This window comes from Sabethes cyaneus, chromosome 3 (genome assembly GCF_943734655.1).
Source record: "Sabethes cyaneus chromosome 3, idSabCyanKW18_F2, whole genome shotgun sequence".
In the NCBI taxonomy this organism is placed as follows: domain Eukaryota; kingdom Metazoa; phylum Arthropoda; class Insecta; order Diptera; family Culicidae; genus Sabethes; species Sabethes cyaneus.
In genome coordinates, this window is record NC_071355.1 from 249,783,849 (window position 1) to 249,798,561 (window position 14,713).

At 39.6% G+C, this 14,713-nt stretch overlaps 1 protein-coding gene across 3 annotated transcripts in view; it reads right to left on the bottom strand.

Moving 5' to 3' along the window:
* The window catches only part of LOC128743049 (uncharacterized), a 62,900-nt gene that overhangs the window by 32,040 nt on the left and 16,147 nt on the right, over positions 1 to 14,713 (bottom strand). For all 3 annotated transcript variants that reach the window (XM_053839561.1, XM_053839562.1, XM_053839559.1), the window contains exon 2: positions 165 to 561. In XM_053839561.1, coding sequence (XP_053695536.1) covers positions 165 to 166 — 2 coding nt within the window. In that variant the 5' untranslated portion in view covers positions 167 to 561. The remainder of the gene's footprint in view (positions 1 to 164; positions 562 to 14,713) is intronic.

The window sequence follows — 14,713 nt, forward strand, 5'->3', positions numbered from 1 at the left end:
AACCACATTGACATGCTCTCACATGTGATTTCTAACAACAATCGATCTGGCTAAAAATAGGTTAAATTGCTCGACTCCGTTCGAAACCGATTTCGTAACAAGCGTTCTCATTTAATGCAGTTGTGCATGGAGCGATGGATATGGATTTTACAGCCAATACTCACATTTTTTCAGGCGACTAAAACAGCCGAATTCCTTGGAGACGACTATCGTTAGTCCTGTTTTAAATTTAAACACTACTTGTAGCTTTGGCAGATTTGTCTCTGCCTTTTTAGCTGCTTACAAAACGTTTAGCAATTTAATGATAAAATGCTAGCGGTTTCACTCGCTACGTCTGACTGACACATTTGCTGATGTCGGTGCTTCTTTTCCTGCATAGAAAATCGATTTACGGAATATATATTTAACACATGTTTTCAGTTTGATCGTATCGTTCTAAATTCGTTGTTCGATAGGGGAGTTAGTGTTTCAAACATGTGATATATGTACGCGGTTGCTTTCACAATGAAAAATTACTGGAAAATTGCGAGTTTGTTGGGTGTTGGTGACGGATTTTCGAATCTGGAATTGTAAGAAAAAAGAGAAAATAATAGTTTTAGTTAACTTCCCAATAGTTTGCGTTTCGTGATAAATAAAAAAATAATAGTAGGAAATAAAAGTCACGATCAATGTTAATAACAATGCAATCTGCATTAGGTTGGGTGTTGTTAAAATTATTGACATTGAGTACACATTGCACATGTGCAGCACCACAAAATTCGGTTTCTAAAAATCTCGATTTATCACTTTTGACGAATTGCAGGCAGCAGCGTGGGCACGTTCTGTTGGTTGGATGAATCCATTTGTTGTTGTTAAAAACAAACGCTGAATGGGAAAAGCTATACGCTTATGAATTGCTAAAGTATACACATAGAGCGTATAGGGTTTCCCCGCTCAGAATCTGCTTTGTACCTATCAATCGACGTAGCAGCAAACAAACTTCGATGGTCTGTCTATGTACGGTATAACCTAGTGACTTCTTTTACATTTAACTTCCTTTTTTTTATACAACTACATACTATCCACAGTCACTTTATTTTTAAATATATGGCTGACAACATCAAATATTCAAAATTCCACTGTATTGAGTGCGCTGTATAGGATGGACTTGAGAAATTTGATGATTCGGTTACTTCTATATGGATTACTCAGAGGTAGAAAATTCACATAAAATTTTTGTAAAATACTTAGACTAACTACTTAACGTAATATTTATTTATCAGGTTTTCTTTCATTTAGTGAGTGTTAGGACTGAAGCGTACTGCCAATTGGGTCTCGGTCCGGCTCGCGAGCAAATTAAATAGATATTGGCCGGCCGAACTAACAATATAACACACTTCAGTCAATTGAACGCCGTTCCTCAGACCAAAAGGAACAATTTCATCCGAGATTACTCTGTGAAGTCTTTGTGTCATTGTTTGTCATATGCTGTCTGTCTCGTGATTATCTTATCTTCCTAAAAATCGCCAAGAATTTGATTTAATTTTGTTTTAATCATTTATGAAGCACATTATTATTCTCAGTTTTCGTTAGTGCTGCTGAAGTGTTCAGGTTCTGATACTTTATTTTATTATAAAGCATCAGCATCGCTTGCCTTTGTGCCTCGTTCGTCGCAAAAACTTTGATAACAACCTTTTTCCAAAGCCGTGACAATTACGTAGTTGTAAATTCTAGCCAACAGTTTTGAATACTAGTTTGTATTATTGAGCTCGTAAACTAACGGAATGCGGTAATTTACAATAATATTTGTTTCAGGTGGAGAGCTGAATATATGAGTCCCGTATCGTGTTGGTTAAGCGCTTAGATATGTTACTTGCGTGATTTTTGTATAAAACATACGTTTAGCGTAATGATTCTTAAATGAATTCGAACGTGTAATTATGATGAGCTCCTCAATATCGTTATTTTGAAACTGCGAAATGTTAAATCACATCAAAACATGATCTAGTGTCTAATTCATATTTTTCTTATAGAAATAAATGTCTAAGCCATAATATTTTACCCGAAATTTCCTGTAATTGATTCAATGACTGTAATTACTGACACGCGCGTTGTTTCGTTGGATCTTATCATCTACCAAGATGAAGCCTGAGCTGCCCCTTCCCCCACTAAAACAAATCCTGTTCTGTGCCGTGATACTTGTAGAGATGCAGTGGTACCCGCGGTCTCTAGCAACCACTGGTACCGGACTAATATTCCTTCCATTCCATGAACACAGCCTCTTCGTGGTGGCCGGTGTCGTTATTGGTCAACACCATTCAATTAGATTTCTGTACAATCTTACTGGTTCGGTCAATCACGAACTACAACTACGGGCAGTCTATCTACGCTAAAAGTCGAATGCACAAGCTTTTCAAACAATATAACAACAACTTAATTACATTCAAAGATATGTATAAATGCGGTCTCGTCGGCATGTGAGGTTGCATATAACAATCCTAAAAATTTTCAATCTAGTGTATCCGGTAAGAATTGTCGGCCAGATGCCGTCCGACACAAGCGAAGCTGCCGCTTGCATCTTTTCGACACACTTTTACCGGGCAATGTGAATAAGCTCACATAGGAGGATACCAAGAGCAGAAACCGAAATCCAAAAATTTCGAAGCAAACTCGTTCGAACTGAAAACGTAAAATAAGTTGTCGCAAAAAACTAGAGACCGAAAAGCCACATTTTTAAATGAAACGAAATTATTAGAAAGATGTAACATACCCATTTTCAAATATCTTTTTTCTAGAATTCATTTCCATTTTTCATTTTTAAGAGCAGAAGACTGTCATTGTTTAAATTACTTCCGAAGAGAGTTACAGATTTGTCATTACAAAATACTAATCGCAGGGGTCAATTGAATCCACATTGACATTGAGATAAGCTATTGAGTATAGCAGATAGTGGAAGTAACAGTAAAAACAGTTAATTTTCAAACGCGCGTGACTGATTTTTAAAATTCCAAAAATAGTTTTTATGTCAAAGTAAAAGTTAAGTTAGCGTGGTGCACAAATTACGTAACGCAAACATTACCATTTGTGACCCCCTACTTCCCATACGCTTGGCATAAACTCGCCCACATTAAATTACGCAAAGATAACTAAAACTTTCTTCCAATTTCTTAAAATTGAATGAGAATCGAATATTTAAACGAATTCAAGAGACACCTTGATTCTACATTCTGCCCAAAGCTATTGTGTCTATTCCTGAACCTGAATACTGATCATACAATTGTATGATTTAACACAAACTTTTCCGAGTTTAGAACATGCTTTAAGCACTGAAGTTTTTGGAGCGTCTTAGTAGAATACGAAACCTGAAAATAAAAAATAAGAAAACTTATCCAATTTAATTCTACTATGTGTATTTTATTCAATGACAGAAACATATTTCGTCTACGACTTGCAGGCTTAAATGTTTTCGAACAGACACTGAGGAAGCCTGCAAGTCGTAGGCGAAATACGTATCTGTCATTGAATAAAATACACATAGTAGAATTAAATTGGATAAGTTTTCTTATTTTTTATTTTTAGGTTTTTTTATGCTTTAAGCAATTTGTTCGCTGAAATGACGAGCACCAATGGTCCCAAATGACCGCCTTGTGCTACTCCGAATGAACAGTAAACAATATGGACTTATTGCCAAAGTGTTTCACCATCGCGAATAATTTTCTCCAAATATTTTTTCAAAATTTTTGCGTAACCATACCATGGCAAATTATAGCTTGTTCCACTATCTGGTTCTAGGAACGAAACTGGTAATGAAAAAAGTAGTAAGGAACACATAAACACCCTCACTTTGTGCTGAACTGTGCTTTACCGACCATGGAGCCTCTAGCCGGGGCTGGTTATAAGAATGATACTTACTCTGAAGCCTCTTGTCCAGCGACAAATGATAACTAGTCTCCGCACATCCGCACAAGACTTACCCAATTTAATTCTACTGACACATTCCAGCGTTACGGGACACAATTAGCACCCATTGTTACCCTGTGAATCGCCCCCTGTTTCACCAATTTTTTGGCAAATACCTTGTAAAATAATTGTTTAAGGAATACTTCATTTTCCACTAGAATGCCAGGGATTTAATGAAACAGGAACCGATCTGCATAGTTGGGATAGTGTCCCGTAACGCTGGAATGTGTCTACTATGTATATTTTATTCTTGACAGATACGTATTTCGCCTAGGACTTGCAGGCTTTCTCCGTGTCTGTTTTCGAACTGAAATCTGAGACACTGAGGAAGCCTACAAGTCGCAGGCGAAATACGTATCTGTCAAGAATAAAATATACATAGTAGAATTAAATTGGATAAGTCTTCTTTTTATTTAATTTCCTGGTTTCGTATTCTACTAAGACGCTCCAAAAACTTCAGTCAATGCTTATGAATTTTTATGCATTCTTGTGGGTATTGGGTTCACCCTTCAATGCTAGGTTCTACTCTTCCCAACTTGTTCCTCCATGCCAGTACTGTCTCCAATTACAGCCATGCCTGACCAGTACATAAGAGTGCCTCTTTACACTGTCAAGAGTGCTTCATTGAAGTAATATAGAATTTAGCGCAAGAGAAGGATAACGATCGGCCTGAGCCCACCCAGCACCAACTCGTATATCAATGTACGAAAATTATCGTAAATATCTCTTAATAAATTCGGATTTGTTAATAAAGCCTAATAAAGCGCGCACAAGTTAATATTCTATAGTTTATAATACTAGTAGCTGACAAACATATGATTTTCAGCACAAAATTGTGTAGCTGTATGAAGCTAGTCGCGTTTAATCGGATCTTATCGTATTGAAATACCTATATAAGTGTATCGCTTAAAATTAGCTCACTGCGTGTATCGCCTCCAAAACGCAGTACCCGGTGACGCAGACTCGGTGACCTTGCGGCTACCGAGCCCCCCAGGTTGCTTCTGATTGCTTTTTAACAAGTTGCTGGTTCAAAACCTAACAAATCAAACATGCTCAGATTTCTATCATTAGGGCCAAAAAAAGTATTCTAAATTAGTTTTTCTGCTCCAGGGCCCAGTATAAAATATACATGAAATCGGCCTGAACAAGAAGTCTCTCTCTTGTGTCTACACGATACAGTCAACTCCCGCTCGTTGGGTTATCTGGGCTAAGTTTCAATCGGGCTCCCGTTAGCTGGGTTATAGACCATCTAAAACGAAAATAAACGTCATTTCTGACAGTGTATTTTTTCTTCTGAGTGGCTCTTGAAAAATTATTTGAAATGTAGAAAATATTTTTTATAGAACATATTGAAATTAAGTAAATGGAATAAAATTGTATCTTGTCGTTTTTTCGATCGAGAGATCGAGTAATCGAAGAAAAACAAACTAATAGACTGGTGAAGTGGCGACATTTTTTTGCCAGATCTGTACTTTCATTTCATTCATTCGGCAAAAAGATGGCAGTCAAAATGTGATTGCCATGTTATAGCGCGTACACAATTATGTAATTACATTGAGTTGGAAGTAGGCATAAGGAATATATATACCTACACAGTTTGTGCCAGAGCAGAGAGGTTTATTAACCTCGTCGGTCAATCGCACTCGGTTTGCTCATTTTCTCTTTCACACTGATAAATATTCAGACGATTTTACCCGCTACTTTATCGAATGTTCTAGCTATTCGAACCGAGTCAGCGTACAATCAAAATGGCCAACCAATTAATTAGTGAGATGTATTATCGTATCATTCGTTGGCATTGTGTTTTTATCATGTTTTTTTGTTTTAATATTCATTGTTCACAAGGCACAAAAATCGTAAGAAAAACCTTCTATCATTCTCCAGTAGTACCAATTTAACTTCGCACAAAAGTCTAGCAGTTAACTTCAGTCGAATTAAAATAACTCATAAATAGTAGAACACTGCTGCTGAACCAGGGGTTTGAGTGAACTGTACTTTTCAAGCCTGCTGGCAATGTATGCGTTCAAGTTTACGACTCATCTTTCTATCATCCTCCTTCAGAATACCTTTTGGGTATGTTTTCTTTATCCCGATGTGCGCTTAGAGTATTTGTCGTTATAATAGCCTTACAACAGTTCAGCCAACCATTTGTGTACACAGCGCGCAGTAAGTGTGCATGCACTGTTTCCATTTCCCCGACCAAGTCAACAGAAGATTATCGGTTGGCAGTCAGCATTATACAAACGTAGACCGAAATCGCCCGATGCCCCATTACAATCGCGAACTGATGAACGCCTAGTTTTATTATCTGCTGCTTCGCTATGTCAACCGGAGAATGCCAGAGACAGACGAAACAACGATTACGGGTAATGCTGCTGACAAACCAACGGTGATTCGCCATGTTACTTTTTTCGCTTGCAGCCCGCTTTGTCAGTTAAAGATAAAATATGTTACTATCAATATTAAACTCAAGAATGACGAATGAATGGCAAAATTATTATTCAATTGATACAAGATTTCAATCAATTGTGTTAGCACTTTTTGTGCTCATGTTGTAACAACATGATTTTTGAGTGTATCAAAACCAATGGCAAACGGCAATTTTCAACATAAATCGAAATATAATTTTTATGCTGGTTGTAACCAAACAATAATGCAAATGACTATTTCGAGTAATGGCATCACACAGCATTCCATCCAAACCACGCCACACGAACAGTGACACTGATGCGCATGCTTAAAAATTAACTAAACAATAATTCATTTGTATCCCTTGCCAATGTCAGCGAAAAAATCACATCCAGGCTTCGATTTTTCATCTTCATTTAAATTCACCAAAACAGAGGGGTGAGTTACGATACAGGTTCTTATCACTTTCTAGCCGCAAGGGTTGCATAGGGTACGGCAAGTGTGTCACCCTTATCCTGGAAACAGATCAGACGTAATCAATGGGCCGATGATGAGGATGTGGCCAAAACAAGAAGCTGGTAGTTTCTCCATTACGGCTCGGACAACCGGTGTGGCATCGCAAAAGCTCAGAATAAATAACAGACATCGACATTGCTCAACTTCCATGCCACTAACTCGATGGACTCGAAGCTCGTCAACTTATGCGTACTCGACAGTAAGACAAATTCTCCGAAAGAGGTTTGGCTAAAACGGAACGCTCCGCTGCGAGACAACGATTCACGAAATTAGGGCAGAGGAGCTCTCAGATTCGCCTTTGATTCATCATAGCTTTTTGCTTCGATAACGGTGTTGCGTCCGGATTGACACGGGCGTAAATGGGAAACAAAACCGATGGGGATGCATCATATGAAAACTTAAAAAAACCATAGAGAAATTTGTCAAAAAACATTATAGAATTATCATCACAAAATAGAACTATTTATTAAAAACTCACCAAATTTTTACATTTAAATATTAAAAATTTTACGACAGCGTAATTGTTCGTGAGTTACAGACGTTACAAAAAATAACACTATCGTGAAATTATTGCCGACAAAAGATTAAAAATCGGTGAATTGAAACGAATTTATAAATTTCTAAATGCAATAAGGATCCATCTAGAGCTCATATGGCTTAAATCACATCTAAATAACAGAAAACCAATTGAAAGGAAAGATAATGAATCCCTTACTTGTATGTCCGCTCTGCTGTACCTCAAGGCTCTCTTTCAGGTCTTCTATTGTTTATTTTATTAGTTGCCATATTCTCAAAAAAATTAAGGAACCGGCCTGTTCTATACGTATCGAGACCCACACGAGGCATAATTGATCATCACGACAATTACCAGATACACCAAACCCGTTCAAATAAGACGGGCTGTGTACAAGTCACGACCGCATAGATGACGTAGGACTGCGTAAGTCTTTTTGCGGCAATAATAACATGTTTCCGTGCATGTAATAATACGCATATATACAACATACTACATATGTTGTATGTAACATTTATCAAAGTACACTCAAGTCGCTTTTTACGTGAAGGGAAACCGCGTATATTCCAAAATTTGCGTAAAAAAACGAGTACATTCCAAAATTCGCATAAAAAAAGTTCGGAAATTCCAACACTACGCATAAATATAGACTTATAGAGCTCATACGCGTAAATTCTGAAATTTGCGTAAAAGCCAAACCGCGTAAAAAGCGACTTCAGTGAAATAACATTGTATACGTTCAATCTTCAATAGATTTGAGTTATTTCCAATAAAGCGACAAACACGCACATCCATACAGAATTATATTATAGCTGAGTGCTACAGCTATAGCGCACTTTTCCAACACAGATATCCAATTCGTCTATGCTTAATCGTCTCGCCGTAAAAAAATTTGTGATCTGTTCTGACAAGGGACTTTTGTCACTTTTTCCCTAACCCCTGGCGAATTTCCATAACGTAGATATCAAATTGGTCTAGGTTAATCGTAATACGTAAAAATTTTGCAAGGACCGAACCACCTCGTCACTTTTTCTGGCGTACTTCCTAAGCACAGATATCAAATTGGCCTAGGTTCAATCGTCGCAAAGAATCTTCAAACTATTGGAACAGAGAGATTTTGTTACTTTTTTTTCTAAAACCACGATAAAACTATGATGGCGTCTTTTCCAACCAATCACAAAGAGGATTTCCAGTTGGACAATACTTCATCATTTTCAATTTTTCAATACTACGTACTTTGTAGTTTCATTATTGGCGTGGATGCGTAGATTTTCCGATCGATTGGCGTAAAAATATTTAAAATCGATCTGAAAACCGCTAAAGAAGCTATTAGCGCTCAAAATCTTTCATTTTTACGTGACGCTCGCAGTTTTCGATTTTTTGGAACGACATCCTGTCCCAAACCTTGCCGTAAGACGTAGCCCTACGTAGCAGTAGATTACTTACAGTCTTGAGCAGGGACCGAAACGGTTACACTTTTTCTATACATTCACCCGCATGTAATGCCACGTCAGACTCTCAACCAATATCATCGCTCTGTGCCGTTTCTGTATCGAACAATCGACAGTGCCTATCTCTTGTAAGTATCGAGACTAGCCAGAATACGTACATGATAAGCAAATATTTTCGTACGTCAGCTGAAATCATTCATACAAAATGTCGTGTAGAAATGACATGCATTTGCCGCTTTTTGCTTAAAGTTGTAGTAGGAATGTTAGCTTCGGTGTATGATTCTAGCCTAACAAGCCAGTCGTCGTATGTTCTAATCTCGGCTGGGAGGTGCTGCTATAGTCAGTAGGATTATTACATTAGCCCCGTAATTGTCCTGTACTCTAATAAACGACTGCAAAGTCTGTCGATAAAGACAAATCAACAGGTCAAATTCTCAACAAGACGTTTATACCCATGACTTTGCTTTTTGGAACAGTATGGAGAACTGATAGAGTAAGGTGTATTGGGGACTTTCTCATTTAACCGTGTGTTTGGAGGAAAGTTGTATGTTTGGTTTACGTGCGCAACAGCAAAAGGGAATTCAGAAAAGTGTCTCCAAGACTGGTGACATTTTCTCCCCGATACCGAAGAGTGTACGACACGTAGAACAAAAGATGTTTTTGTTGTTCTTACATTTCTTTTCGGTGCTTGTGTACCAGTAACATCTCGCAAGACTGATAGTAAGAAAAAATGGTAAATGTCATATTAAAATTGTATTTCGGCAAAATATTTTTATTAGCCAAAGAGAAGGAAAATAAGCTGAATGATAGTCGTCTTTTCCAACCAACCACGATGCGAGGATTTCTAGTTAGACAATGCTTCATTATTTTCAATTTTTCAATAAAGCAACCTCAAGAATCAATAGCGTTCTTTACTTGGGTAGACGCGTAGAAGATTTTCCGATCGATTAGAGCAAAAATATAGAAAATCGATAAGCTAATAGCATTCACAACCGGACGTACACTTTTCGAGATAGATTTTTTAGAGTGACTCTCTTCAGTCAAAAACTGCGCAGACTACCAAAATTACGTAAAACTATCCCGAAAACTTGAAAATTTACACGAAAAACACGTATTCTAAAATACACTCAAAAATAGTAGCGATAAAAACGCAAAAGCGACTTCAACATATTGCCTTTTTGTCCGTGTTTTTTTAGAAAGACGTATTTGACATCTGATTAGATGGCTTTATCAGTCGATAATTAAATTGCCTTTGAAAACAAATTTATTGTACACTACAGAACCCATTTCAATTTGTTTTATTTGTCATTCAATGTGTCCCACATTAAAGTTGCATCTGGTTACGAGTCCACACAATTTTTTTTGGCCCTACCAGCAACATCTACGTGAAAGTTGCTCGGTGAACAATCGACATGAGTAGACAAAAAAAAATTACTTATTAAGCATTATCAGACGACGAGTTTTCCACCATCCAGAAAATCAACAAACGACTCAAACGTTACTTATTGATCGTAACGAGTTTTCTATAATACAAAAAATACAGGATTTTCGCATTGTTGGCATCGTCCGATTTTGACAATGCTTTCCCCGGCTTCCAAAACCTCATTTTTCGCATTTCTATTTCGGTAGCATCTGTTCAGCATTAAAGACATTTTTTTAAAAAACCTTTTTGTTTCGGAAATAGTGTTTCCAACGACACTTAATTCCTTTAAAATACACGAATAGACATGATTCCCTCTTCCCGACCCAACCTACACACGCCACTGCAACGACAATGGTAACCCCAATCAAGTGCCAGTAATCCATTTTGATTCGGATCTGCAAGTCTCCCATCATCCGATGGGCGGCGCGCTGAGAAGAGTATTGCATCAAAATCAGAAACACACGGGAAGGTAGAAAGCACAGCACCCCGAAAAAACATGCTCTAACAGTCACACAATGCTGTGGTATGTGTTGAACATGCTGGGCTGCTGAGGTTAACGAGTGAGAGCAAGGGAAAGAGGCAAAAAATGCTATGTGGCAACACTAAAACACTCGAGAATGAAACAACAATTGCTAAAAGCCAAATCGATAAACATACTTCAACGTCAGCTTGAACGAAATACTGTCCAATCCACCGAACATGCACATCTACAAGTGAAGCTCTCTTAGTTGCGGAAATAATTCGCTTTTCTTAGCGACGAATAGCGCTAAAATAATGACTCTCGATTAAAACGGCACAGATTCGATTCGATTGAAGTGCGCAGAATAAAGCGGCCATTACTCGAAGGCTTGTTTCAACTCTTTACGTAACGTCAAAATCGCGAAACCAGAAAAAATGTGACCGACCACAGGGTGGGCCTCGGCAGCGCCTACTTTTGGTACGCGGCAGCATTAGTCAGACTGACATTCGACCCTGTACAAGTAGAGAGCAGCGATACCCTTCCCTATCTGCTTGCAAAATGTAAAAACATTTTAAACACGAACGTAAACTTTCATTTCCTCCATTTTAATTCGCACTGCTCGCGTACACTCGGTGCTCTCTGCGCGCTGTTTCTCATTCGAAAGGTATGTATATGTGTGGTGGTAATACCCATGCTTCACTTTGCTATATCGAACGAAAAACCATCATCATCAACAGCATCGACGTCGTTTCTACTATCCTCAACGCTTGCCAAGAGTCAAAAAGCGAATGGTGTGAGTGACGTTCCGAACTCTCCAAAGGCGCACTATCTATAAAGTTCCAATGCATTTGCTTAAATTCAAACTTTTTCGCAAAGTTTCTCAAAGACACGAAATGCCAAAGTTTGCAAAAAAAATAACAATCCAAGCTGAACGACCTGAAACGTCCTTGACCTTAGCATCGTACACGCACGAAACTGTGCTGCACGCTACACTGTCTATACTCGAGAACTCTCCCTGAATTCCGTTCCGTTCCGACCTCCGACAGTTCTCCGGCTTGTCATCAACATCACGTTTCTACCCCCTACGCAAACGGTTTTCTTCCACACCGTACACACAAAACGTCAGAGTAACAGAAGCAACAAAACAAAAACAAACCCACCACTGCCAGCCAGCCAAACACAACACAACACACAACGAGGACGACTGCGATGTCGACATCAACGCCGGGAGATTCCCTGACACAATTCGCCTGACGTCACTGGCGTTTAGTCATTCTGCGAGCCAACGAACCTTCGACGATCCATCCAACCAACCAACCAACCAACCAACCGACCGACCGACCAACCAGCAACCGACCCAACCGACGAAACTCAAACCCGTCCGTCGGTCGCGTACTAGTCAGCCAGTCGCTTCTACAGCAAAACCGTAGAGTGGTGCCGGCACCGGCTTCATTCGGTGCGGAATAAAAACAAAATTTCTGAAAATATGTGTAGCTCTGTGCTGTGCTGTGCTCTGCAGGCATGGCATGATGACGACGGCAGCGGCGGCGATGACGACGACTACCATACAGCCTGGCAGCCATTATGTATACACGTACAACAGAACGCCAAAGCATGAACGTATATATGTATAAAACACGAGAGAACAGCTATAATGCGATACCGCCGGTGGAAGAAACGTGCGAACGGAAGCAGGGCACCCACCCTCGGCGCCTGGCGGACAGTGGCAAACAAACTGCAAACAACCGATCATGGTGCGAAACACAACTTCCACTATTCCGAAATATTATCCTACAACACAGCATTATACCGGAGGAACCGGTAGATTGGCGGCTGGTGCAAGTTGATGACCGCAGACTCTACGCTGAAAGTCATGCCGGCAGCCACACCCGCACCGTACCATTCGAGTCCAAACGAGGATCCATAACGACGCAACCAGTCATATGGAGGACAGGCAGAGCAGGAGGACGTTGCTCGTTTGTGTCATGAGGGAGCAGTATTGTTTGGCGGTGCGGTGCGGTGTGAGCGATAATAACGACTACTACGGTGGCATTGATGTTGTGTTGGGTCTCGTGCAACGGCTGCTACAACTGTAGAGTCGACTCAGAATCAGCTGAGCGTTTTGTACATGCGAATTGACCATTCAGTGGCCCTGCCGTGCCGGGGCGGTAGTAGACTAGGAGAATCCACACGTTTAAAGATGACAGATACACGACAGGAGACGGAAACAGGTTGAAATTGATTGGAGGAATTCAGGCCCGGGTCCAATCCCGCAAGCCAACAGCTGCAGGTGTTTTGATCTAAGATGGCTGCCCACATGCCTTTCTGCTTATGCGAGTTTGTTTGCATTTCGTTCACTGGCTGGCGGAAATCAGTAAGAGGCGAATCGAGAAAAGAAAGGAGAATGGCAACGACCTCAAAGTTTGCTTCTTTCGAAGATTTGAGCACGCGACACATACACACCTGGTTTGATGATAGTTGCTGAACTTAGGTAGCCAACCAACCAACTAGGGACAACGGGTAGGAAGTTACATATCGCGAGCTTTTTTTTAGGAATCATGCCGCTTCAACTAATGCCTGTCTATAAAATGGACGTCGAGATGCGACACAACAAGAGCGAAAAAGACTACGGAAATCATAATACATAACGCTCATTTGTGTCCGTCCTGACGGACGAGGGTAGCCCAATGGAGGAGACAATAGATTTTTCACTTAAAACTGTTACTCTGACAAAAGTTATGAAATCGATTGATGGGATGAGAGAACAACGTTCCAGAAAAGGTAATATTTGTACATTTGATAGATTGGTATATCATTCAAAGGAGAAATCGACTGTCGTTACATACTACGTAATTGCGGGTTATACCGACAGAGATATAAGCAGAAACACATCACAAATACACATCAAGAAGCACAGTAGTGCAGCACAGCAGCACAGGCATAAAATGCAAAACTGGCAGTGAGAAAATTTTATTACCTCACATATCTCGCCAGCCAGCTCAATAACTGTTTCAGTCGCCACAGGCAGAAAAAAAGGAAAAAAGTCGAATTCATCTTCATCGATCCGGCCACTGTTTTCGAAGCTTCGATTAGTCGCCCTCATCGTCGTCAGTGTACATGTGTAACTAACTACACATTTCAGGCACACAAAAACGAAACAAGAAAATGGAATCAAACCTTTGACTACGAAAATGTGGCATCCAGTAGAAGACATTCGGAGGGAGGATTCAGGCGGAACACGGCGGAAGGGCGCACGTCTTGCAACAGCATTGCGCTCTTTCCCAATTGTCTTCTTGGCCGTGTGGTGATAGCTTTAGCTCATTCTCCCTCGCTCTCAGCGCGGGCTTGGGTATCATGCCGAGTCCGAGTTTGATATTATGCTCAGGCTCACCGAAAATGATGGTTGGTTGGCTGGTTGGGCGACCATGTTCGGATTATACCGATTTTTATCTACGTGTACATTTTTCTCTCCCTGCAACAAACAGCACACGAATGTCGTCCCATTTAGGAAGTGCTCCTCTATACGCAAAACATTCGAATCACCGCAAGCAAATGAAATCCATTGCGAGCGGCTATTTATATGTCGGCGCTCTCTAACGGCTACCAATCAATGTGAACAACAAAAAAATTTGCAATGGAAAAAAGTTTTCGGTTTCATACGAAATTGAATGTTGAAAACATTTGGCAAAAAATACTAACATTTGTTATGAAAAGTAATTATATTTTAAAGCATAATCTAGTTTTGAGATGTATTCTGACTAAAATTCACAGAAAGGAATATTCTCACTCTAGGGAATTAAATCAATGTAAACATTTCATGTTACCCAATGGCCGAAAACATATGGCATTTTTTTATAAAAAGGTCAACTCGACTACCTGAATGTTTCAGCTATCCGTGGTGAAAAAATTCGTCAGAAAAGAATTTCTCACTTAAGGGAGATGAATCAATGATTGTAAGCGTTTACGATAGACTAATCTCAAGTTTTTAGTCTTGACCTTTA